This window comes from Ailuropoda melanoleuca, chromosome 1 (assembly GCF_002007445.2).
Source record: "Ailuropoda melanoleuca isolate Jingjing chromosome 1, ASM200744v2, whole genome shotgun sequence".
NCBI lineage: Eukaryota > Metazoa > Chordata > Mammalia > Carnivora > Ursidae > Ailuropoda > Ailuropoda melanoleuca.
In genome coordinates this window covers 103,768,873-103,796,040 of record NC_048218.1, presented here as the reverse complement: position 1 = coordinate 103,796,040, position 27,168 = coordinate 103,768,873, and the positions used below count along the sequence as shown (strand labels likewise).

Below are 27,168 nucleotides of genomic sequence, written 5' to 3'. Positions count from 1 at the left end.
TGTTTATTTGTTTCTCGTGTATTGAGTTTGAGAAGTTCTTTGTAGATCTTGGATACCAGTCCTTTATCTGTGGTGTCCTTTGCAAATATATTCTCCCATTCCGTGGGCTGTCTCTTAGTTTTTTTGACTGTTTCCTTGGCTGTGCAGAAGCTCTTTATCCTGATAAAGTCCCATAAGTTCATTTTATCTTTTATTTCTCTTGCCTTTGGAGATGTGTCGTGAAAAAGGTTGCTCTGGCCGATGTCATAGAAGTTGTTGCCTATGTTCTCCTCTAGAATTTTGATGGATTCCTGTCTCACATTGAGGTCTTTCATCCATTTGGAGTTTATTTTTGTGTATGGTGTGAGAGAGTGGTCAAGTTTCATTCTTTTGCATGTAGCTGTCCAATTTTCCCAGCACCATTTATTGAAGAGACTGTCTTTTTTCCACCGGATGTTTTTTCCTGCTTTATCAAAGATTAGTTGCCCAAAGAGCCGAGGGTCCATTTCTGGGTTCTCTATTCTGTTCCATTGGTCGATGTGTCTGTTTTTGTGCCAGTACCATGCTGTCTTTGTGATCACAGCTTTGTAGTACAGCTCGAAATCCGGCATTGTGATGCCCCCAGCTTTGTTTTTCCTTTTCAACAGTTCCTTGGAGATTCGGGGCCTTTTCTGGTTCCATACAAATTTAAGGACTATTTGTTCCAGTTCTTTGAAAAATGTCCTCGGTATTTTGATCGGGATAGCATTGAAAGTGTAGATTGCTCTGGGTAGTATGGACATTTTAACTATGTTAATTCTTCCAATCCATGAGCATGGAATATTTTTCCATCTTTTTATGTCTTCCTCAATATCTTTCAAAAGTGATCTATAGTTTCTAGCATATAGGTCCTTTACGTCTCTGGTTAAGTTAATTCCAAGGTAACGCATGGTTTTTGGTGTTATTGTAAATGGGATGGATTCCCTAATTTCTCTTTCTTCAGTCTCGTTATTCGTGTATAGAAATGCAACTGATTTCTGGGCATTGATTTTGTATCCTGCCACCTTACTGAATTGTTCTATAACTTCTAATAGTTTGGGAGTGGATTCCTTTGGGTTTTCCATATAGAGTATCATGTCATCTGCAAAGAGAGACAGTTTGACTTCTTCTTTGCCGATTTGGATACCTTTGATCCCTTTTTGTCTTCTGATTGCTGTTGCAAGGACTTCTAGTACTATGTTGAATAATAGTGGCGAGAGTGGGCATCCTTGTCGTGTTCCTGATCTTAAGGGAAAGGCTTCCAGCTTTTCCCCATTGAGAATAATGCTTGCAGTAGGCTTTTCATAGATGGCTTTTATGAGATTGAGAAATGTACCCTCTATTCCTACACTCTGAAGGGTTTTAATCAGGAAAGGATGCTGTATTTTGTCAAATGCTTTTTCTGCATCAATTGAGAGGATCATATGGTTCTTGAGTCTTTTCTTGTTGATATGATGTATCACATTGATTGATTTGCGAGTGTTGAACCATGCTTGCATCCCAGGTATGAATCCCACTTGGTCATGATGGATAATCCTTTTAATGTACTGTTGGATTCTATTAGCAAGGATCTTGTTGAGGATTTTGGCATCCATATTCATTAGAGAAATCGGTCTGTAATTCTCCTTTTTGAGGGGGTCTTTGCCTGGTTTGGGGATCAAGGTAATATTAGCCTCATAGAATGAGTTTGGTAGCTTTCCTTCTGTTTCTATTTTTTGAAATAGCTTTAGGAGAATAGGTATTATTTCTTCTTTGAATGTTTGGTAGAATTCCCCAGGAAAACCGTCTGGGCCTGGAGTTTTATTATTTGGAAGGTTGTTTATCACTGACTCAATTTCTTCATAGTTAATTGGCCTATTTAAGAAATCTATTTCTTCCTGTTTCAGTCTTGGTAGTTTATAGGTTTCCAGGAAGGCCTCCATCTCTTCCAGATTGTTTAGTTTTTTGGCATATAGCTGTTGATAAAAGTTTCTAATAATCCTTGCAATTTCAATGGTGCTGGTCGTGACCTCTCCCTTTTCAGTCATAATTTTAATAATCTCAGTCCTTTCTCTTTGTTTTTGGACAAGTTTTGCCAGTGGTCTATCAATTTTATGGATTCTCTCAAAGAACCAGCTTCTAGTCCTGTTGATCTGCTCTACTGTGGTTCTGGTCTCTAATTCATTGATTTCTGCTCTAATCTTGGTCAACTCCTTCCTTGTCAGTGGGTTAGGCCTGTCCCTCTGTTGCTGTTCCAGTTTCTTGAGGTGAGAATATAGAAACTGCATTTTAGATTTTTCTATTCTTTTGAGTGAGGCTTGGATGGCTATGTATTTCCCCCTTAGGACTGCCTTTGCAGTATCCCATAGGTTTTGGACCGTTGTGTATTCATTCTCGTTGGTCTCCATAAATTGTTTAATTTGTTTTTTGATTTCCTGGTTTATCGAGTCATTCTTGAGCAGGATGGTTCTTAGCCTCCAAGTGTTTGAGTTTCTTCCAGGTTTTTCCTTGTGGTTGAGTTCCAATTTCAGAGCGTTGTGGTCTGAGAATATGCAGGGGATAATTTCAATCTTTTGGTATTGGCTGAGACCTGTTTTGTGTCCCAGAGCATGATCTATTCTTGAGAATGTTCCATGGGCATTTGAATAGAATGAGTATTCTTTGGTTCTGGGGTGTAGTGTTCTATATATATCTATGAGGTCCAACTCGTCGAGTATGGCATTCAAAGCCTTTGATTCTTTGCTTAGTTTTTGCCAGGGTGTTCTGTCTATTTCTGATAGTGGGGTGTTGAGGTCCCCTACTATTACTGTGTTCTTATCTATATGTCTCTTTATTTTGGTTAAGAGTTGGCTTGTGTATCTTGCTGCTCCCCTGTTGGGGGCATATATATTAATAATTGTCATATCCACTTGTTGAATACTTCCTTTAAGAATAATATAGTGCCCTTCTGTATCTCTCTCTATGGCCTCTAGTTTAAAATCCAGTCTATCTGATATGAGAATTGCTACTCCAGCTTTCTTTTGAGGTCCATTTGCGTGGAAGATGGTACTCCATCCCCTTACTCTAAGTCTGAATGCATCTTTGGGTTCAAAATGAGTCTCTTGTAGACAGCAAATGGATGGGTCATGTCTTTTTATCCAATCTGCAACCCTGTGGCGTTTTATGGGAGAGTTTAAGCCATTTAGATTGATAGAGATTATTGACAGATATGATTTTAATGATGCCATTTCTCTTTAAAGTCTTTGTATCGGTTGTGACTTGCTGCTCTGTATCACTCTTGGGGCCTTTTTACCTTTATAGAGCCCCCCTTAATATCTCCTGTAGGGCTGGTTTCGTGGTTACGAAATTGGTTAATGATTGGCGATTTTGGAACGTCTTTATTTCTCCATCAATTCTGAATGACAGCTTTGCTGGATAAAGGATCCTTGGCTGCATGTTTTTCTCTGAAAGAGCTTTAAAAATGCCCCCCCAAGCCTTTCTCTCATTCCAGGTCTCTGTAGACAGGTCTGACGTAATCCTGATACCTTTGCCTTGGTACGTGAGAAATTTCTTTGCCCTGGCCGCTTTCAATACTGTATCCTTGGATCTAATATTTGCGAATTGCACTATGACATGCCGTGGCGTAGGTTTGTCCTGGTTGAGCTTGGATGGGGTCCTCTCTGCCTCTTGGACACGAATGCTTGTTTCCCTTGCTAGATTAGGGAAGTTTTCAGCTACAATTTGTTCAAATATCTCTTCTAGACCTCTGTTTTTCTCCACCCCTTCAGGGATGCCGATGATTCTGACATTGGATCGTTTCATAGAGTCAGTAATCTCCCGTAATCTACATTCGTGGGCGTGGATTTTTTTAAGACCAGCTTCTATTTTCGTTTTTTCTTCTACTAACCCATCCTCCAATTCGCTAACGCGTTCCTCTGCCTCGGTGACCCTGGCCGTCAGAGCCTCTAGTTTTGACTGTATTTGGCCCACTGAGTTTTTAATTTCTGTCAGATTCGCTCTCATTTCTGCCCTTAGGGATTCTATATTCTCAGCAACGCTTTCTCTGATGCTTTTTTCAAGTTTACTCATCATCTTGACCATTGTTGCTCTGAATTCCATTTCTGATAATTGGGATACATCCATATGTATTAATTCTGTGGCCGAGGCCAATTCTGTGGCAGAGGCCACAGACTCATTATCTTTTCTTTGCTGGGGGGGACTTCTCCTTCTCGTCATTCTGATGAAGAGAGATTGCAGGGTTGTCCAGAGCCCAAGTGTTGACTGGGACCCAGGCCGTGCGCCCTTGTTTTATAGAGATCTTAGGGATGTGGGCTTCTTCCTTAAAGAGTTTATTTATTTATTTGAGAGAGAGAGAGACAGTCAGCAAGAAAGGGAACCCAAGCAGAGGAGTGGGAGAGGAAGAAGCAGGTTCCCGGTGGAGAAGCCCGATGAAGGACTCCTTACGGAGCGTTGTGATCACACCCTAATCCGAAGACAGGTGCTTGGTGACTGCGCCACTCAGGCGCTCCGGGTTGTGGGCTTCTTGATTTTTCAGCCTGCCTTCTGGGGGAGGGGCCTGCCTGCCGGTACTCAGAAAACCCTGTTTGGGTAGAGTCTCTGTGTCCCTTGCGAGGGGGGATGGGGATGGGCACCCTGTGAGCCGGTATTTCCGGGCTTTTGTTCTCTGGCGGCTTTCCCTGGCGGTTTGCTATGCCTCTTCTGAGAGAGCAGCAGCGGCTGAAATTCAGCCTCTGTCTCAGAACAGAGGGATCGCGGATCGTTCTCCACTGATGTTCTGGCCACTTTAACTCTGTTTCTGTTGGTGCTGCTCAACCCTGCAGCATCCCGGGCTGTGCGCCCCACACCCGGCGTCCCAGCCCTCACTTCCAGGGCCGGCACGTCTCTGTCCTTTGTGTTTCCAACCCCGCCAGCCGCCAGCCGCCCCGCGCGGGCTCCCGGAGCTCCCCGTCTCAGTCTGGTGTCTCACGGGTGCTGACCGCGAGTCCGCCTGCTCCCCCGTGCAGGTGGCCCTCCAGCCGCCAGCCGCCCCGCGGACGCTCCCGGAGCTCCCGGTCTCAGCCTCGATCCAGTGAGCACACCGGAGCTCCGGAGCTCCGTGAGATGCTTGGTGGTGCACGCTCCCGGCTCACGGACTCAGTCTGCCGTTTCCAGAGTGCGGGTCCGCGGTCCGCCCGCTCCCCGGTGCAGGTGGCCCGCCAGCCGCCCTGCGCGCGCGCTCCTGGAGCTCGCGTTCTAAGTCTGTTGTCTCGCGGGTGCCGTCCGCGAGTCCGCCTGCTCCCCCGTGCAGGTGGCCCGCCAACCGCCAGCCGTCCCGCGTGCGCTCCCGGAGCTCCCTTCTCAGCCTGCTGTCTCAAGCGTGCGGGTCCGCGGTCTGTCCGCTCCCCCTTGCAGGTGGCTACCGCTTCCCGGCGCCCTGACACGGCGGCTCCCTCCCCCTTCTGTTTAGCTTCCGATATCTGTGCGCGGTTTCACGGCTCCCCGCTTCGTACCTCGATACTCAGCGCTGGAGATGTTCATTTGTAGAGATCCAGATGTATCTTCCTGCGTCTCAGGCTGATTCCGTGGATGTTCCTGCTGGTCTGGTACCTATCCAGCTCAACTCAGGGGACCGGCTGAAAAAGGGGTCCCCTACTCCTCCGCCATCTTAACCTCCTCCGCATAACCATATACTATTATTAAAATCTAGAAATTAACATTGACACAATAATAATATATAACCTACAGATTGTATTCGTATTTCTCTGATTTTCTCACTGATATTCCCTGCTACTCCATATCTACTTTAAGGTCACACGTTGCAGCTTGTCTTCATGTGTCCTTGGTCTCCTTGAAGCTAGATCAGTTCCTTGGCCTTTTCTTTGTCTTTCATAATTTTGACAGTTTAGAAAAGTATTAGCCAGTTCTTTCATACAGTGTCTGTCAACTGATGCTCTTCAAATATTTGCTAGTCATTAAATTCACATTAGACATTTTGGGCAAGAATACCACAGAAATGATGCTGTGTCCTCTTCCGTGCTTCCTTTGGGGGGTGGTGTGCGTAATGTTTATTTTTCCTGTTACCGATGATGTTAACTTAGATCACTTGGTTAAGGTGATGTCTACCAGGTTTCTCCTCTGTAAATTTACTATTTTTCCTTTGGTATGTCCTGTATTATATAACATTGAGTATATATGGTATATGCCAAATGAGTATGTTTGGGGGAAATACTTAGAAACCGTGCAAATATCCTGTTTTTCATCACACTTTAGCCTACTTAATTTTAGCATTCCACAATGATTCTCACCTGAAACAAGTATTATGGTATTTGTCAAATGATGTTTTTCTATTTCTATCATACCTACTACATTTTTTGGTTGGCATTCTATTGTAAGGAAGAGCATTCCCTCCTCCCCTTATATTTCTTTATTCAATTATTAAATAGTTACGCAATTTTTTTCAATTATTTATATCAATATGATCTCATAGATTCTTATTTTATTCTATGATTTATAAATCGTTACTCTCATTATTTGTTTTGTTACCACGACGGTCCACAACATGTCCATTTGGACCATCTTTGACATGTCTTCTGTGTTCTCATGGCATGTCTCCATCTTTTCTTCTTTTTTGGGGGGGGGGGGGGTCTTTTTTGCTTTCCCAGCATAAGATGTTCCAAGCTCGCCTGTGCTTTGCCCAGCCCTGTAAGCAGCCATTTCTCCCAAGGATCCCTGGTCCTTTTAATGGAGCGCAGTATTTTGCAGCCAGGATCTAGATGCCATTACATATATATATATTTTTTATAACATATTAGCTTTGTGGTAAAGGTACTTATTTTAACCGATATACTTTTCTTTAACTGATTAGGAAGCAAAGACATTTTTGAAATCACTGCTTTTAGTTTCAAGAAGCACTGCTCATTGTTTCCTTAGCCTGAAATGTTCCCGAGGAAAACACCCTGATCCCCTTGGAATTAAACACCCCTCCGTTTTCACATACACAGCCTGATACTTCTTCCTCTATTTTGCGCTTACCTTTTCCTGCCTTACGTTGGAGGTGGTAATTCAGGAGTGAAGAACAATCAGGAACTCATGATCTCTTTCTCCATTGTTCTCTGTCTATCCTGTTAACTTTCTATATTGAAAGAGGTTCACGTGTAAAAATTGCCAGGCAGTGAAGGCCAAGTAGGGAAGAGAAATGGTCCACGTTGCTATGTCATAGGGAAGTATCATGCGTTCCCACATACACACTGGCCAGGGCCCCAGAGGAAGTGAGTGATCCCAGGGAACAAAATGGTTCCTGTCGTCTCCCCAAAGGAATTCTGCAGTTAGCATCTCATCCCTTTAATGTAACCCGTCATGCTCTATCAGAACTTCTTGGTCCACTCGGCTGGCACAAGTCTGCCAATTGCTAAAATTCTGCAATGTTCTCTCTGTTGAGGAGCAGACTAGAACCAGAGTGCTTGCTTTCACTTACTAGCTGGGTTTCTTTGAGCAATTTACTCACCTTCCTTGTGGCCTAGTTTTCTCATGTGCAAAATAAGAATAACAGTCATAGACCTTTTCTATGAGATTGTTATGGTGATTAAGTGAGTTAATATATATAGTGTTTAGAACAAGGCCAGGTGCATTAAAAGTGCTAAACTACTGTTAATGGTTATTCTTAATACTCTAGAAGACAGAAGACCCTTAAATTTATATGAGGGAGCCTCACAAAATATGGCATAGAAATATAAAGCTCAGGGCAAAAAGGATTAAGTCAAACTAGGGTTTTGTGTCTAATTAAAGACCAAACCCCAAGAGAGGTAATTCATTATACCTTTTCAGTCACTGACCCCATTCTTGACGCTCTTTGCCTTACAACCAAGCATGCCTTTCCCCTGAAGCACAAAGAAGTGTGTTCTGCATGGAAAAGGTGGATATGGGGGTGGGGATGGGGAGGAGCTGGACAAGCCACAAAGTAAACATGAAACATTTTCCTTCTGTGTCAGTTTTACTCAAAGATGCATAAAAAAAAATGTTACTATTGCTCTAAAGCAAATGCTTCATCAGCCATTCGCATAAATTTTTATGCTAAAGCCAAATCCATCTAAATAACATTTGCTGTTGTGGCCACTTTAGTGGCTCATGTGGTCGAAACGTTTAAGAAGCATTGTCTTTTCCGTGAAAAACCTTGGTAAATCCCTTCTTAGCAGAAGATTCTAATAAAGAAACTAAGGGAAAATTGCCATCTTTGGGTGGGGAGTGGGGAAGAAGATGAAAAATGGGAAAGAAAGTCCCAAAGAAAGAGATTAAGGGCTCCAGATGCAAGCAGAACAGCATGTGGAACAGTGAAATAGATACAAGGAAAAGAACGTGAACATCCCAGGGCAGACCCGGGAGGACAGACTAGCCTCCTCCTAAAGGGTTCTAGCAGCGACAGTGGCCCAGCCACCACTGGCTGGGCCTGCCTTATATTTTAACACACAAAGCAGCAGGTGACTCATTTCAAACGTGAACAGAGTTAGTGTTCCCTCTTTACCAGGTAGTTCACTGTTGAAAAGCTGAGAAAATCGTTCCACTCCACCATTTCAAGCTTAAAAGTTGCCTTTTAGTTAGTTGCCTTTGGTTAGTTACCAGATACCTGACAAATATAGATGAGCTCTGCGGAGCCAACATGGATTTGGGGCTGCCAGTGAGCTGCATCTGCTGTTGCAATAGCGGGTTTAATATCACTAAGATTAAGATAGCATCTTCTTTCAGCTGTCTCCTGTGGCAGAACCAGGAAGTAAGGCCAGCTCTACATTTTTAAAGAAGCAATAAAGATTGCTTCCTGTTACAGCAAAAAACTGGATTTGCCAGTAGAAAAATCTCATTAGGATAAATATTTTTTTACTCTTATCAGTCCCCTGCCAAGTTGCTTGCTTTATTCTTACATCCACAAGATAGAATTCCTTTTAAAATAAAGTTAAAAGCCTGTCCCAAGAAGCTGATGCACAGACAGACAGTTGTATAAATAAAAAGCTCCAGACAGGATAATAGAATAAGAAACTATGTGTCAGGATTCCACATCTGTCTGTCCGGCCAATGAGGATGACATTCCACAATTGAAAAGATCAGAAATTCAAGGCTTGAGTCAGATATCTACAATGCCATGGTGGATGCTCCCTGGTATAAAAATAACTATTCCACTAATGAAGAATATTGGGTGCCATGTAGGTTGGGTGGGGTTTAGGAACATTTATTTTTTAGTATCTCAATGAACATTTGGAAAACTATTCCTTAGTGAATGCTTCGATAATTTGCTTTCGACATGCCTAGAGGCTTTCTTCCGGGTGGGTACAATTGTTAACCCTCTATGTGCATAGCACATGGCAAAAGCAAAAGGACAGGCGTGAAGTACATAAATATGGAGGAGGATAAAGGGAAGGAGTTTTATTTGAATAGGAGGATCTGTGGGTGAAGCTGGCTTTGGAGAAAAAGTGCAAACCTGGCTTCAAGTTTTTCATCTTTCTGAGCCTCAATTTCTTCAACTGTAAAATAGAAATGTGTAATCCCACCTCATAGGTCTGCGGAAGAACTTAAATGCGGTAATGCTGGTAACACACCCGGGCCGGAGCCCAGTGCCTTGTAAGTACTCAGCAGAGTTAGCCTTCTTCCCGTCCCTCTGTTGTGCCCAACGAGACTCGGTCCGAGCACAGTGAAAATTGTGGGTTGTCTGCTGAGCAGTCATGGCTCTCTTCTCAGACACCCAGGTTTTCATGTGGGTGATGACCCTGCCCCCACACCACCGAGTGACCCATAGAAAAGCCACTTCCTCTCCCCTTGCAGGTCCTCAGTTCCAGTGTGGGCTCTGGGTCATGTTAAACCACTTAGTCCCTTTTTCACCCTTGGCCAGAATCACTGGTTCATGTGACCCAAGCAGCTTAACCGGAGTGAATCTCAGGAGTCAGAATGCTGACACAGACGAGTCCTGCTGAGCGTGGACAAGGAAGCACAGGGCCCTAGCTGCTACCGAGAGCCACCTTCATGCCACAGAGGAAACCCGCATGGGGATAGTAGAGTCAGAAAAAAGTTGGCCCTCAGTGACTTGTTGGAACAATCAGTTCTGAAGATATATGACCTCTATACTCGCAGTGACAGGAGCCAACAATCTCTTTTACAATTTAAGAACTTACATTGAGTTTTTAATAACTTTATAAAAACAAAAAACCCAAACCTAACTAATATACCAAGAAGCTAGATATATCCTCACTTCTCAGTAAGAAAAACTGCAACCTAAGCCTCAAAAGGATTATAAAATACAAAGGTAATCATTCTTTAGATCTTGTACGGATTACGGTTAAATGAGGGGTCTCTATAACATCTACTTTATCTTCCTATGTGTTGCTTGATTAGGTTTTATTGTCATACAGCAGAATTACCTTCTACCATAATTGTTCCTGATATATAAGAAAGGTTTTCCTTAGCTATTTTAAAATTAAAATAAGTTGGTTCTAGCAAATCTACATGGCAGGTTAATTTTTTTATTTACTTCTGCATACATTTTGTAAATCATCCTGTTATGTTCACTGGAAAAAAAACACAACTTATTCAAAATCAGGGTTCATAGGTATGTCATCTATGGTGGTGACGAACAGCTCGTAACACTTGCTTTGAGAATTTTCTAAACCAAAATTATCTTGGACTTTGCTATAAACTAAGGTTGTGTCACCCTAAAAGTCGTATGTTGAAACCAAATTCCTAGTGTGATGGTATTAGGAGGTAGGGCCTTTGGTAGGTAATTAGGTCTTGAGGGTGAATACCTTATACATGGGATTAGTGCCCTTATGAAAGAGACCCTAGCAATCTCCCTCACACTTGTGAGGACACAGCAAAAAGATGCCTGTCTATAGACCAGGAAATGAGATCTCAGCAGACACTGAATCTGCCAGAGCCTTGATCCTGTCCTTCTCAGCCTCAGAAATGAATGTCGTTTAAGCCACCTATGGTATGTTTATATTTATGGTATTTTTGTTATAACAACCTGAACAGACTAAGACAGCCATGTTCTGTGATAAAATTGGTGGGGCTTAATTGACAAGAACAAAACTTTAAAAGTTTTGGCAGAAGGAAGAAAACTTTTCTCTACTTTTAATGTCTTCGTTTGTATCAGAGAGATATCCCATATCAGGAGAAGACCCATGTTCAAACTATAAAAACTCCCTTTTTTTTTTTTTTAAAGATTTTATTTATTTATTCGACAGAGATAGAGACAGCCAGAGAGAGAGGGAACACAAGCAGGGGGAGTGGGAGAGGAAGAAGCAGGCTCATCGCAGAGAAGCCTGATGTGGGGCTCGATCCCAGAACGCCGGGATCACGCCCTGAGCCGAAGGCAGATGCTTTAACTGCTGTGCCACCCAGGCGCCCCTAAAAACTCCCTTTTTAAGGACTGGCTGGTGACATTGTCAAAGGAAACCCCAGGATGCTACCTTACCGGACCAATTTCCTATAATCCACTGATGGTGTAACTTTTAGCTTCACAGATGAAGGTATAAGTTAGGTATCCAGGAAATTTGCACAACCCTGGAATTTCAGTTCACTTAGATTTATTTGTTTAAATCTGTTTTTTTTGTTGCCTTGCTCCAAACAAAATTTAAGGCAATGGGTTTATTTACTCTCATTTTGAATATTTTTAAGTGAATCAGCATTCACTCCACTGTTTACAAATCCTATAGAAATATACAGGAACAACAATGGGGCACCTGGGCGGCTCAGTTGGTTAGGCATCCAACTCCTGATTTTGGCTCGGGTCATGATCTCGGGGGTGGGATCAGGCCCTGAACTGGGCTCCATGCTCAGTGCGGAGTTTGCTTGAGATTGTCTCTCCCTCTCCCTTTGCCCCTCCCCCGCAAACAAAAAAAATCTTTAAAAAATACAATAAAATAATAAAAAATAAAAAACCTTTGGGAAAAAACCACTATATTCTATACTCATCAGAGATGCTACCTCCTTTTCATCAGGACAGAAATCATCTCTTTACTACCATTTAGTATTAACCAAATAGAGATATTACAAGCTGATAGTTTGGAATCACCTGGTTTTAGTAGGAAATAATGGGGCCACATTTAGATTATATTTAACGAAGAGGTGTGATTTTCTGATCCGTATTCTACATCATTATTTCTTGGAGAGTACCAGCAGGCAACAGTGGGAAGACTGGAGGCGGTGGTAAGAGAGTTACAGGGAAAGAATGAGAGCGCTCTACTGAAAGATAAGAAAGTTATGTCATTTTGCCTTAGGCAAGTCGCTTGGCCACTCTTATCAAGGTGTAAAATGAACAGTTGCTCTCTTGCTAGGGTTAAAGAGCACATGTCTGGAGGAGGAAGAAATAAAAGTATACAGCATCACATAGCCTCCCCGCTCTATAGGGGGAGCTGATAAGGAATGAGCAGAGTTCCCAGAACAGCAGTGTCTGTGTGTTCCGGAAAAGTCACAGGAATTTCAGGCACTTACTTCAGGGAGCTGCTCTTATTTGCATGTTCTGCAAATCAGAGTTTTTGGTTCTGGAGTTTTATTCAGTTTGAGATGAGATGAAAGGTGGAGGGGGAGGGAGGCATCACGGAGGGAGGTAGGGAAATGCCACAGAACTCAAATCCAATTAAATGGTCTCTCAACCTCCAACTCTACGCATTTATTCTTTCAAGGTCGGCGTTAGGCTGGAGGTGGCCAAGCCTTTGTACCAGTCCTACATAGGTGGTCCAATGACTTACTCTGGAACTTAGGGGTATTTACCAACTACTATTTTTGTTTAGGGCCTTTGGACTTCAGGTCAAAGAGAGACTGAAAGTGTCCCATTTCAGAATCAGGATCAGAAATCACTTCTGGGCAATCTCAGAGGCTCAGTTCAAAGTGTCTAGGGTCCAGAAAATACCGTGTGTGGCAAAACAGAGAGGTTGAGGACCACGTGCCCTTTGGGACAGGGTAGCCACAGGGTGAGGACAATGCACTGTCCTTGGAGACCTACAGCTCCATTCTGGGGTCAGAATTTTGAACGAGGTTTAATTTGAAAGGTTTTACCGACTTGACTCAGTTCATGTATTGCTTCCTAGTCTCTTGAATCTAGTCTGTTCTGATCATTTTGGCCTATGTCCTGACCCAGAAAGCTTATTCTTTGTCAACTGTCTTGTGAAGACCACTTTTTCTCTGAGCTTCAGCAGGTCAGAGGCAGACACAATCCCTTTTTTGGCTCTTTTTTTTTTGGAGAGTCATCACACTTAAGGTCTCTCTTCAAGGAAGAGAAAAGATAGCTTACACTTCCCGAGTCATTCACGTACACCATGAACTAGAGTGACCGTGTGTTAAATGCAAACGGACGGATATAACCACACGCAAGGCAGTTCACGTTCACAACTGCACAGTGGGAGTCAGTAAAGGCCCACCTTCTCCCACAGCGCACAATATACACAGCCTTCCAGAATTTCAAAGCTAGAAGTGGCTTTATAGACTATCCGAAGGGAACTTGCCCAAGTGACTCTGAGCCTCAGCCTCTTCACCAAAACAGGCGGGTTAGGATATTTTCCACCAAAACGGTTTTTAGAAAGAGTACCTATGTGCTCCATTAACACTGATCTGCCCACTTGTGTGGAAGAAACTGAGATCCAACGAGGTCGAGGGGTGCTCCCTAAGTAGTGACATCAATGGGACAAAAACGAAGGCCTCCCAAATCCTGGTGTGTGCTCTTTGAGGCTGAGGGAGTCAGGCTTTCCCCAGACACTCAGCAAAGCTTTAAGGCTAAACGTGACATGCTCCATTTATAGGGGTGATTTCCATTCCTGTGAAAAAGGAGAGTTCTCTGTCTGCAGACACTCAGCTGCGTCCTGAGAGAGGATTCTCCACAGGACGAAGGATGGACAAAGCAAGCAGCAACCTCTAAGCCGCAAAGAGGAACCATTATAAACCCACCACCACGGTTCTGAAGTTAAATAAGCAAATAAATGATGGAAGTTAAATAAACAAACAGCTGGTTTGGAGGGGAAATTGTGCCCAGGTTTAGACCAATTTTTTTCTTCGTGGCTGTAACTCCTTGGAGGAAACCAAGTCGCTCCATTTTACCAGTGCCTCAACCTCCACCACGGTGCTCTCCTCTGAAAAAAGAAAGGATCCGCTAGCAGTTAGGTTGAACCATGTGAATGACATGGTCCGCAGTCAACCATTTCTGAACACTAAAAATGGCAGTTTCATTTGGTTAAAAATATTTGTGAAGTAATCTGTAAAAATTTGTGTTTTAAAGTGGCACCTTTACTTGATAGGGAATTTTCTTTCTTTTTTTTCTTTTTTATATTATGAAAGTATGATAACACATTTACAGGAATTTCCAGAAAACTTGGAAAACAAGAGAACAAAATTACATATAATTCCATCATAGAGAGCAATGATTAGTGTATTTCACTCTTAGCATTTTGGAAACATATTTGAAATATTTATAATTGTTAATAATATTGAGGCTTTTAATTATACCTTAAAACAATGACCTTGTAGCCTCTTTCCTCATCTAGAGCAAGAGGAACCTAAACTGGATTATCTCTTAGGTTTCTTTCGTTTTGATCATTCTGTGTCACTGTGGCCAGACTGAGTCCATTTTATTTAATCAAAACACCAATTTCTGCTTATTTTTATCTGAAGTTCTTCTGATTTATTGTTCATGCAGTGTAACTATTTGCTTACAACTTTCAAAGCTCAAAGGAACATTTCCCATGAACAACGGTTTAATGTCAGCAACTATCTTTTTTGTATGAGGGCCAATAAAACTAAACAGGTTTATCAACACATTTTTTGCACTCAAGATAAACAGTTTTATTAAGTCCTTTAGCATAAAAACACATATTTGAAAACAAAGATGACCTACATTACTGAAAGAAGAATGTCAACTTCTCTTCTTTTTTGTAACTACAATGTTAGAAACTGAGCCTATTTGAGAAGAAACAACCAGGGCCACGTCCTGCTTACCTCTTACTCCCCCAGTTTGTGTTACAGTTTTAGATTCACAAATTGATGTACACACATTATCGCATGTCTAGCTTTGAAGAATTCCACAGGATCAATATCGTCCTCACTTTACAAATGAGGAAATGGAATACTCGCAGGAACAAAATTGACTTGAAGCATTTCTAGACGGCCAGCTGTGGGCTAAGGATACAGGGAATAAGAGAGAGCATCCTGTGGCCTGTGCGTCATAGAATGATGATTATTTCAACCTGGAAAGGAGGGCACAGAGAAGATTTAATGAAGTTTTTCAATAGTTCAGATAGTGTTTTTCAAACTTTGGGATTTTAGAGCTCTTGATAATAACACAAAAGCCTAGGCTCATTGAAGTAGACCAGGATCTGGACCTCTGCCTTTCCTCAAATTCCTCCGGTGATTTCAGATCATACCAAAGTTTGTGCACCTATGTGTGCGTGCGTGCATGTATCCATGCAGGCCATAGTGACTGTCTGCATATGTACTAAAGCAAATAATTAAAGGTTAAATGCATGAAGCATTTAGATGAAAGAGCAGAAGAGGAAATGTGGGAGGAAGTTTATTCAGCCTGCAGTGGGTTACTTGGGAATGGTATAAAGCAGTGGTTCTCAAAACACACCAGAAATTCTTGTTAATTGTGCTTAAAACACAGGCTGCTGCCCCCTCCTGAATTTGTAATTCAGTAGGTCTAGAGTAAGACCTAGAATTTGCATTTCTTTTATTTATTGATTTATTTATTTATTTTAAATGATTTTTTTTATGTTAGTCACCTTACAGTACATCCCCGGATTCCGATATAAAGTTCGATGCTCCATTAGTTCCGTATAACACCCAGTGTACCATGCAATACGTGCCCTCCTTACCACCCATCACCAGTCTATCCCATTCCCCCACCCCTCCCCTCTGAAGTCCTCCGTTTCTAACAAGTTTCCAGGCGCTGCTGATGCTGCTGCTCCAGGGGTCATACTTTAGGACGACTGGTAGAGACAAGCGCAGTAGTTCTTTTTTTTTTTTTTTTTTTTNTTTTAAAGATTGTATTTATTTATTCGACAGAGATAGAGACAGCCAGCGAGAGAGGGAACACAAGCAGGGGGAGTGGGAGAGGAAGAAGCAGGCTCATAGTGGAGGAGCCCGATGTGGGGCTCGATCCCATAACGCCGGGATCATGCCCTGAGCCGAAGGCAGACGCCTAACTGCTGTGCCACCCAGGCGCCCCAAGCGCAGTAGTTCTAAACTCTGGCTGCCCTCTAGAAGAGTCTGGAATGTGTTTTTAAAGTATTGATGATGGGGCCTCAGCCCTAGAGATTCTGCGTGCGGTAGCAGAACTTCAGTGGAGGTCAGACAGCATAGTTTTTAAAGCTCCCAGGTGTTTTAATGTGCAGTCCCAGTTGAGAACCAGGAGTGCTAAGGCTTCCTGGAAAAGCAGAGGGAGTCACGTGCAGTCCTGGGTTGCCGGATTTAATCATGTTTGTCTGCATGTCTTTTCCCAAAGGCAGGTGCATGCAATGCTCATAATAACCTTCCTGACATCCTTTTCCCACCTGGAATGGATGCTCTGACAAGGATGCTTTAGAAATGCATTTCCAGACAGGCCTAAAACGGGCTCGACTCCGTTGATTTTTTTTTTCTTTCAACAATGCTGCCCTCTTGTGTCCTTAAATAGTAGAATCGTGTAAAAGCCCACAACCATCAGATGGCAATGTCCTGCTCCATAGCTAAACAACTTGGGGGTTGTTCTTTGATGTTAAAAAACAAGAGCAACAAATTTAACATTCATTAACTTTTAATCTTGGCCACATGAATCTCCAACTGCAGCCTCTCGGTTCTCCCACCATTTTTCCCTGCATTCAGTGCTGCTGCCTCCTCGAAGGATAAGAACTACTAGAGTTTTTTCCTTCATTCTGCCAAACCCTTCTCTTCAGGGAAGCACAACCAACCAGGGAACAAGAAATTACCACCAGCTAAAGTATCTGGGGCATGGGAGGGTCTCGCATAGGCTCGTCCATATTCAGAGCCATTCATTCTCTCACCTTGTCCTTCTCACATCCACCTCTTCTTCACTTGATTGATAGCTTGTTAAGAATCGAAGTCCTCCCATGGGGGCTCCCATGTCTTCCCACGATGAGTTCGCCACACCTTTCAGAGTTCTGCCATCTGGATGCAGTGTCCTCTGCCCCCCCCCCCCCCACTCGATCAAGGCTCCCTCTCTCTCCAGCCCCAGCCGGGATCATCACCAGCTCCCTCTTTTTGAATCACTCCTGATGGCATACAGGCTTAATTTTATGTCTCCCATCTTTAAAATAAAACTCTCCTTTGGCCCTAAGCACGCCTTCCGCTACTCCGCCATTTCTCTGCTCCATTCGCTTCCGAACTTGGGAAGAGTCTACTCAGACTGTGTCTAAAGCCCGCCCTCCTCCCCCACCCCCACCTTCCATCTGCTCCCGCCTGGCTGTGGTCTCACGGCACCGCTGACCCCGAAACGGCTCTTCTCATGGGCTGCAAGGGCCTCCGTAGTGCGCCACAGCCAGCACGCTGCGTGGAACCCTCTGATCTGAGCGCTCAGGGCGTTCCGCTCTGTGGGCACAGCTCCTTCTCGGGCACTGCCTGTTCTTGATTCTGCAACACCCCCTGACCTGGCTTCCTTCCTGCTCTCTGGCTGCTGCTGAACCGGAACCCTGCCATGTGCTCTCTCTGACTCGTGGGCTGGCTTGTAGAAACTCTTCTGTGTCCGCGGCAGAGTCCCCTTACATAGGCTCATCTGCTGCTGTGAATTTGAAGACAGCTAACAGACTGATCAGTGATAAACACGTCACCTCCAGCCCGGGTTGCTGACCATGTCATTCGTCCACTGATTTCTACTCGACACCTCCCCCTTTGTATCTCACAGGTGTCTCCATTCGTCACACATCCAAAGAGGAACTCTGGATTTTTCTCCCGAAACATGTTGCTCCCTCAGTCTTCCTCATCCCTGTACATGGCCAGATAATCTGGGAGATCGTCTTGATTCCTTCCTTTCTCTCATTTGCTACATTCAGTCCATCCTCAAGCCTGGTGGATTCTACCAAAATCTATTTTGAATCCATCCATGTCTGTCTTTACTACCACCACCCTCATCTCCTGCCTGGAATACTGCAGCTCCTTCCTAAAGATCTAAATGCTCCCTGCAGTCCTCCCCCTCACAACTGATTCCCTATGGCCAAGTCAGAAAGCGTGTTCTAAAATGTAAACTACATCCTCTTGTTGCCTTCCCGCTAAACTTTGACTAACACACGTACAAGGTGGTTTGCCCTCTGCCAACTGCATCTTCTACCCCTGTCCTCCTTCCTTCCTTAAGCTCCTACCACAATGGCTGCCTTCTGGTTGCTAGAACTCACTAAGCTCTGTCTTGCACATGCTGTTCCATCCGCCTAGAATGAATGCTCTTTCCTTGTTCTTCCCATGGCTGGCTCCTTTTTTATTCCTGATGCCTCAACTTTACTCCTCAGGGAGACCTTCGTTGACCTCACTCCTTATCTCAGACCCCTATTTGCTTTCTTCACAACACTTCGCATTTTGAACTTCCTTGTGTACATCCCCATCACCCCCTCTCAACTTTCAGCTCCGAGTCCAGGAGCTCTGTATTTGTTTTGCTCACAGATGAACCCAGCAATGGCGTAGTCCCTGGCAAAAACTGGGTTTTTAACACGTGTGTGTTGAGTAAGTGAATGAAGATACAGAAAGAGCCACAACCACCACTTCGTCTTAACCGTTCTCGTCGAAGCCTCGGTGACGCCCAGCCACTACACTGTTCTGTGCTCATCTTACTGATTAGAGAAGAGACAGGGGCACCTTGGGTTCAGTTTATTCTGTTAAGCTCACCAGTGTTTACCGACATGTTTGAGTCACCACAATATATCCAGCATCTAGCGCTGCAGACAATACATACTGCTGATGGAAATGACCCTCAGCTCCGAATGAGACAGGGTGTGAAGGGAAGGGGGCTGGTGCAACCATAGAGGGGTGCAAACAGAGCGAATGCTTCTGGGAAGAGGTTTAAATAATGGCTTTCTACTTCCAGAAACGTTCACCATAGGCACTCATTTCCAGTTGATGATAAAAGGAAACTGTTTCGTAGAACTTTTCTGTATCTCATTTGCTTTATAAAGGCAAAAGGAACTTGTCGTTAGTTGCTAAGTAATAACTTGGTATTTGGGAGTTTCTCCAAGAAAGAAAAATATTTTTCTTATAAGCCAAATTCTACCTCTGTTGAGTAGACAATGGTGAGTAAAAGCATTCCCATCTTCCAAACTAAGAAACCAAAGGCAATTTAAAAGCCAAACAAGCAAGGAAGCCAAGTCCCTAACCCTGGCTGTCTCACTCTATATCCTGTCCCCTACCAATTTAGATAGTGCTTGCTCGTGAGAAATAAAGTAAGATTACATCCACCTCAACTCAGCTTTGAGACAAGGATTTGATTTTTCCGAAGGACAGATATTAGTAGGACACAGAGAAGTCTGAGGCCTGCAACCCCTTGAAAATGTCAAATGACCTGGCATCCTGGGTGTTTGACCTGCTTTGTGGAAGAAACCCAGCCATGCCTTTGACTTTTCACACCACTGAACTTGAGGCTCTCCATGCTTTCTGGTTTTGTATCACATCTAGCTGGTGCCAAGGAGATTAGCTCAACTCCAGCTCTCCGTGGAAAGGATTCATTCTCCAGTTTAGGCAATGTGATGTCAAGCTGAAGGAAGCTGATGAGCAAACTCCATGGGGCCATAAAGCAGGCCCTGGTGAAGGGCATTACATGGATGTCTCAGAATAAAGTGTAGTTCGAAGTGGTCAAGGACAAGGTGTGCCATTGTGGGCTGGAGCCACTGGGGCTCAGCTGTTTGTGCAGCATTTAATATGTTTATCTTTCTGCTAAACATATTGTTGTTGAGTCATCTCTGTTACACAGCCAGCCTGTGTGAGGCCCAGCTCTGCAAATCTAACACACAAAGACAGGCCTTCTATCCTCAGTGACCTTACATTCTACAAAGTCAAAATAAATGTTTCCTCTTATTTCTCACTTTAGTAAGTGGCTTTGAGGAAGGTCAGTCCTATGTTCTTTTACAGGACAGCAACCATGAAGTAATACAAGTAAAGGAAGAACTTAAAGTGGTCATTATGTCTTTAATATCATTTAGTAGTAGTGCTGCAAACTGAAAATGGAAAGTCAGTTTATCCAAAAGAACCAGCAGCCTCTAAACCACCAATATTTCATGTTAGACTATTATGTTGTCACCAATGTCAAAGTAATTATATTAATAAAACAAATGACTGCAATAAACTTCTAAGCTTTGGGCAGGGAAAAAAAAAAACAAAAGTCACATAACTCTGAAAAGTAGAGAAACTAATGAAATGCTGTTTGGCCCTTCCACAGAAATTGTTCGAGCCATGACACATGTGATAAACCAAGGAATGGCGATGTACTGGGGGACCTCACGGTGGAGTGCTATGGAGATCATGGTAATTTCATTCCTATTTTCAAATGGCCATTAAATCCTTTATTATTGTTTTTCAGAAACTATGTGTCAATTACAAGACCTTTTGCAAACTTTCCTAACAATCACCATGACACTAGAAAGAATTCTGTCATTCCAGAGACAGATACGGGGGGCTGGAGCTCATCAGCTCAGAATATAACAGGGACGGAAGGTGCAAATCTCTAGCAGGAATCACATTCTAGCATGTTCTTCAGTGGCAAGAGGATACAATGAAATTCCCAGCTAATGAGACAGATGAACAAAATAGTCTGGCTTCCTTTTTTAAAAACTGTATTAAATAACTATTACTGTTTATAACATGCTAATGACACATCATTTTTCTATGTTAGTCTGAGTTTTATTTCTTTAGGAACCGAAATTATGGGTATTGTCATGGACTGTGATGATTCCCACACTGACTAATCCCAAAGAATAATAAGGATTTCCCACATTTGATATTGCTCTTGGTGACACCAATGGTCACAACTTGGCTTATTCTTTGGCATCCTACGTGTTTCTTGGTTTGTACTGATTTCATTAAAACGCAGTTTTCTCATGGATACGAATCACAGAGCAGCCTTATTTCTCATGAGTGTACATTCAGTTGCAATCTTATTTCTCCCTAGGAAGCCTATTCCGTAGCAAGGCAGTTCAATATGATCCCACCGGTCTGTGAGCAAGCGGAATACCATCTTTTTCAGAGAGAGAAAGTGGAGGTTCAGCTACCAGAGCTCTACCATAAAATAGGTAATCTTCACAATCAAATTTACTGATTATTTTTAACAATATGAGTATCAGTGATCTGGAAACAAGTGTTACGGAAATGCTTTCCTTAATGTTTCTAATTAACATAGAGACTGTGAGAACTATCCATTTCAGAGACTGCAGGAGAATCAAATGTGCCTACCGGCTAGTCTGTAGGGTATTACTGATGAAATCCAAGCAGTTGTAAATTGTGACTGGTATATAAGCTGTACTCAGAAAGTGTTCAAAAAAAATGCATATAGGAAGAAGGGCAGAAACAATGAATAAACTCATTTTTTCCATAGAGTTCTTGTCTAACAAAAGCATGCATCTTTGGTAGATTATAAATGCCTTTCCCGAAACAATTATGGATCTACACATCTATCTCTACTCTTTGCCTGGAACTAAGTTAGACATGGGGAGGTAGATGTAATAATTTTAAAGAAAGGAAAGAAATATATATATAATATATTCTTATGTATGTAACATATACAGAAGAATTTTGGACATCCAAAAAACATGAATAAGCCACATTTTCTGCCTGATGTATCCAAATAGTGTACAGAGAAAACTTTCTTCCTAAAAAATTGAGATTCCTAGGAAATAGAGCAGGAAAATGCTGAGTGAGGAACAAAGAATAAAGAAAGTCAGCAGCAATGATGGTCGTTGCAGTTGCTGGCGCTCGCTCTATGTGCGCTCTGCAGCAGGGCTGTGTACAAGCGCTTGGTGCCCGAGGGCAGCACTGAAGCACTCGCCTGTGCGAGTCAGTGTTTGTCTCGGAGTATAAAAACAAACATCCAGTTTGGGCATCAGCAAATTATGAGTGCACCATGTTTTTAGGCTTGTTTGGCTTGAAAACAAGGCCCGTTCCCTATAACTGACAGTACATGTTCAACTGGTCTATAAAAATGAAGCACAACCTATAGATAAATTTTAGGGGGCACCTGGGTGGCTCAGTCGGTTAAGTGTCTGCCTTTGGCTCAGGTCATGATCCCAGGGTCCTGGGATTGAGGCCCTTGCTCAGCGGGGAGTCTGCTTCTCCCTTTCGCTCTGCCCCTCCCCCCTGCTCATGCTCTCGCGCTCTCTCTCTCAAATAAATAATAAGTAAACAAAATCTTTTAAAAGTAAGTAACTATATATATTTGTATATAAACTTATCTGACTAGCTGTTTTCCTGTAACTAACCAAGTCCTGTTTTAAACACTCCCACCCTTTTGATCTCCGTTTGCACAAGCAGCTTATTCAGTTTTTTTCTTCTGTAGGAGTTGGAGCAATGACATGGTCTCCACTTGCCTGTGGAATCATCTCAGGAAAATATGGAAATGGAGTGCCTGAAAGTTCTAGGGCTTCACTAAAGGTATTTTCCCCCACTTCTAGAAAAAAGTCTGGGGATGGGAGAGAGGGACGGAAGAAGATTGAACAGAACAGCTCTGCAGCAGCCTGTGGCTTCCTGCCTCAGGCAGAGCGTGGCCCTGGCCAGGCCAGTGTCCTCAGATGGGCTCCCTTAAGCCGCAGGAGGCCTCTGCTCCTGGCCAGGCATCAGTCAGGCATTCATAATCTGTCAGCACAGAAAATTCTCCTCCTCTGGGGAAGGGGAGGAAATGCCCACTGCCCTGGTTAGGTTTATAGGGCTCAAATCCCAACACTGTTATTTATTCTTACATTAAAGGCATTTCATTCCCCCTTGGAAATTGAAATGTAAAATCCCTTTTCTTTCTAAGAGGATCTATTTTTACTTTTCTTGACAAAACAGTTGGGGCAAACCAATTGTAGCTGAGTAGGGCTTGAGGCGGATTGATGTTGTTTACTGTGTGGGGGTTGAGGGTAAGGGAGGGTTTGAGAAGCAGATACGAAGCCAGGCAAGCCTCTGTCACCAGCTGAAGGCTGGTGTTTTCACAGAGATCAAATAGCCACTGAGTCTTACAGTTTAAATTCTTCTCTGAAGCATAAAGATACTTGACATCACTGACATAAAAGTACTTCCATTCAGAACATATTGATGATTAATTCACTGGAGAGTACTCCGAACATCCCTCATTAACAACATGTCTGTTTTTAAAAACTGAGACAATGTGTAACAACATTAGAATCACAAATGGTAATGTCAAGAGAGAGAGAATATTGGCCTTTTTAAAATTCAGACACGGCAGAGGCCCCTAAGAAGGAGCAGTCTGAGAGAGCCTCTTGCTTTCATCAGCACCAAGTTAGCAGGAGGACAGCCCAAGTTAGGCCCGAACCACCAACCCTGTCATCAACTTGAGGGGATGACTGTGTGCTTCACTAATCAGAACCGTTTCAAGGCTCTAGGTCTCCCACTCTTTCTGCTTGTTACAGTTGACCTATTAGCTAGTTTGTTCTCTAAAATAATATAATATAAATATCTCCTAAAGCATGGTGACATGCCTATTTCTAGCTTGGCATTATCACAAAATATAATTATCCTAGAATATTAATTGTGGTTTTGCTTCTGAAAACTACACATTGTTCTGAATCAAGTTTAATAAGTTAGCAAGGAAAAACTAAAAGCATCTTAGGGAAGAAGGTATGAAAGGAGAAAGGCAAAAAGAGAGTGAAGGAGAAAGGGAAGGATTGAACATTGCGATTTTACTAAGCACCTACTTTGTGCCAAGCATCAGGCTAAGCGTTTTTATTCATCTCCTTGAATCCACACAAAGATAAGTGGATACGGATGACTATTACTCAGTTGTAGCTAAGCATGTTGCCTTACATTCTTTCAGAGACATTTTTTTAAAGACTATTTATTTGAGAGAGGGCAAGACAGAGTGTGCACAGAGGGAGGAGAAGCAGACTCCCCACTGAGCAGGGAGCCCGATGCAGGGCTCGATCCTAGGACTCTGGCATCGTGACCTGAGCTGAAGGCAGGAGAGCTAAAGGCAAGTACTTAACTGACTGAGCCACCCAGGCGCCCCTTCAGAAATGTTTTTAAAAACTCAAAGTACTTCCACATATGCTGAGTACTGGTTCTCAGACTATCTTTATAAGAGAGTAAACCTTTCCAGATGTAGAAACTGAACACAAAGAGGTCAGATAATCATCCAAGAGCACAAACTCATAATAGAGTTTATACTAGAACCCAGGTTTCCTGGCTCTGTTTATCTCCGCAGACATTTTCGTCTCCCTGCAAACCCAGGTTTCTAATGGAGGAAGAAGTGGCGGTACGGTACTTGGAGTGTAAGATTGTCTGACCTCCCTCATTGTTTGGAAAAAGCTCACAAATGGCTAAAAACAAACAAACAAAAAACTTCCATAAATGCATTAACAAAAGGAGAAAGTCAAAAAAATAATAAAATGAGATACAAAATATTTGAAGGTGCTAAGTCCAAAAGCAACTCAGAAAAATATTTCTACTGTTGACTTTGATAAAGTCAACATCTACTGACACATCCTTAACAATAAATATGAAGGGCTCTCAACAGGTGAAAGCAGCTTCGTGATTACAAAGCAGCTTCTTTAGAGCTCCACAGACTCTCAAGCCTTCCTAAATCATTAGCCTGAGTGTTTTCCATACTAATACACGTGCACTTAGAAATGCCACTTGAGGGGTGCCTGGCTGGCTCAGTACAGCATGCAGCTCTTGGTCTCAAGGTTGTGAGTTCGAGCCCCACATTGGGCATGGAGCCAACTTAAAATGAAAAATAAAATAAAATTGCTTAAAAAAAAAAGAAAACACTTGAATAGAGTAACTGAAGCAAAATTAAAAAAAATAAAGATAGAGAGCTAGGCAAATAGATAAATAAGTTAGTAGCTTTTGCCCCCTCCAACCCCAAATAGAATAAATGGCTGGTGTTTCACATTAGCTATTCTAAGTTATACCAATAAAATATACACTGACATTTCATACTGTTGTAAATATTAAACTTGTATTTGAAAGATAAACTAAAGCAGTGTAAAAAATACCTATCTAGGGGTCTTTTAGAAAGTAACACAACCTGGGGGTCTTCTGGGAGGCTGCATGTGTCCGCGGCTCTAACAGTGACTTCTCAATCTTTTGTCACCACCTCTGTTTTCACTGCTTCTTCACGTGTCTGTTAGACATCTCCCGTGGAGATTAGTCAGGCCTAGTGGAATCTTGCATCACCCCCCAGAACCTACCCTTCCTTCTTGGTTACCCGTGCCTCCACCCTCCATCTGGCCATCGCAGTCAGAAGCCAAGGGTTATGTCAGACTGTCTCCTCTCCTCCCTCACTCTTGTCCAGTGGGGCCCCCACTCCTCCAGGCCACCTCCTGACTCTCTGTGGCCCATCCCCTGCACAGCCCCTGTTCAGACCATCATCATTTCTTCCCTATTTTGCTGCATAACCTCCTGTCTGCACTCTCATTTTTTCCCCTTTTGTCAGCTAACCAGCAGTGGGACCAATTATCTTTCTGTAAGACTAATCTGACCGGATCGTAACCCTGCTTAAAATCTGTTACTCACTTCCCAGTCATTGTTTATAGGACAAAACCCAAACCCCACAGAAAAACATTCAAGGAAATACCCTTGGGATCTAAGTTGTGCTCACTTTTCTGTTCTTGTCTCTCCCCACGTTATACCACTGTATTGTTCATCCAAAAGCACTGTACTCTCCTTTGCCTCCCAGAAATGCCCTTTTATTCATCTTGTGATGGAAGCCCTCCTTATCTCTAAAGACAAAGCTTGGTTATCTTCATCTCTATGAAGCCTGTCCTCACTTTATAAAACTGAATTATTTGCATCTTCCTTTATTATTCCATTAACACTTCTTACAGAGTCTAAGAATTCTCTCATTGCAAGTGATAGAATTTAATTCAACTAATTTAATCAAAGAAGGGGAACATTTAAATACTCGCTGGGAAAGATGGAATGGGGATGATCTCAGGGTTGACTGCAACCAGACTTATACATTGTCGGGACTCGCCATCTCCTCTATTTCTCTCTGCATGTGGGCGTCATCTTCTACTGCAAACGGGTCCTCTCCGTGAGGCCAGGAGCAGGAAAACTGGTGTTTGCAGTTACATCCTTACAGACACGTAATGTGAGAGAACAGACAGCTATCTTTCCTTATGACTTCAGTCCAGAGAAGATTGGCCAAGCTTGGGTCATGTGCCAACTTGTTAGACCAATGACAGTGGCCCAGAAGGTAAAGTGCTATGACCAGCTCCTGTCATGTACCATTGTTAGGGGCATTTTCCATAAGGAGAAGTACAAACATGGCTTCTGAGGCAGTCATTGAGGGAGGCATCCCAACTATAAAACACTCCTCAAGTTACCCGATGGTGATTTGTGAATATCTCTAGGATAGACGGTGAAACTCCGGTAACTCATCACAGAGCCTGGCACATGACAGGCACTCAATAAATGTTTGCTGAAAGAGTGCAATGAGCCATAATGGAAGATCAACAAAGTCTGATCAACAGACCAGATGTGTAGCTTTTAAATAGACATTTTAAATAGAAATGAAGGGGCGCCTGGGTGGCACAGTGGTTAAGCGTCTGCCTTCGGCTCAGGGCGTGATCCCAGCGTTCTGGGATCAAGCCCCACATCAGGCTCCTCCGCTATGAGCCTAACTTCTTCCTCTCCCACTTCCCTGCTGTGTTCCCTCTCTCGCTGGCTGTCTCTATCTCTGTCGAATAAATAAATAAAATCTTTAAAAAAATAAATAGAAATGAAAAGTGCAATAAAATTTATAGGCAGTTCTTTCCTGTTGCTAGCAAAGTGCCTTATAGAAAAATCGTAAAAATATGTACCCCTCTGTCAAATGAAAATAGGAACATGCAAACTGAGGTGAATCAACGTGAGGGAAGAGTGGCAGTTCGAGTACTCCAGGTGTTCATTAAGAAGCTAAAAGTATTGCACATCACGGTGTAATTTCAGAAGGAAATTTTTTAGCTTCAGCATTTTACCTAGAGATTTCAACCTCAATATCAAAGATTGCACTGCTCTTTTGAGCCAAAGATTTTGAAGTTTGAATTATAATAGTCAGTGATCTGGATGCTAACTTACTCCAAG

At 42.9% G+C, this 27,168-nt stretch overlaps 1 protein-coding gene and 1 long non-coding RNA gene across 4 annotated transcripts in view; one reads left to right on the top strand and one right to left on the bottom strand.

Moving 5' to 3' along the window:
* The window catches only part of KCNAB1 (potassium voltage-gated channel subfamily A member regulatory beta subunit 1), a 403,750-nt gene that overhangs the window by 362,622 nt on the left and 13,960 nt on the right, over nucleotides 1–27,168 (top strand). For all 3 annotated transcript variants that reach the window (XM_034664047.1, XM_034664054.1, XM_011228956.3), the window contains exons 9-11: nucleotides 20,333–20,418; nucleotides 21,062–21,182; nucleotides 22,442–22,536. In XM_034664047.1, coding sequence (XP_034519938.1) covers nucleotides 20,333–20,418; nucleotides 21,062–21,182; nucleotides 22,442–22,536 — 302 coding nt within the window. The remainder of the gene's footprint in view (nucleotides 1–20,332; nucleotides 20,419–21,061; nucleotides 21,183–22,441; nucleotides 22,537–27,168) is intronic.
* Nucleotides 14,742–20,336, bottom strand: LOC117802987. The gene is made up of 2 exons (XR_004626503.1): nucleotides 16,962–20,336; nucleotides 14,742–15,167 (listed from the first exon to the last, which is right to left on the bottom strand). It is a non-coding gene; the product is annotated as an uncharacterized LOC117802987 (long non-coding RNA).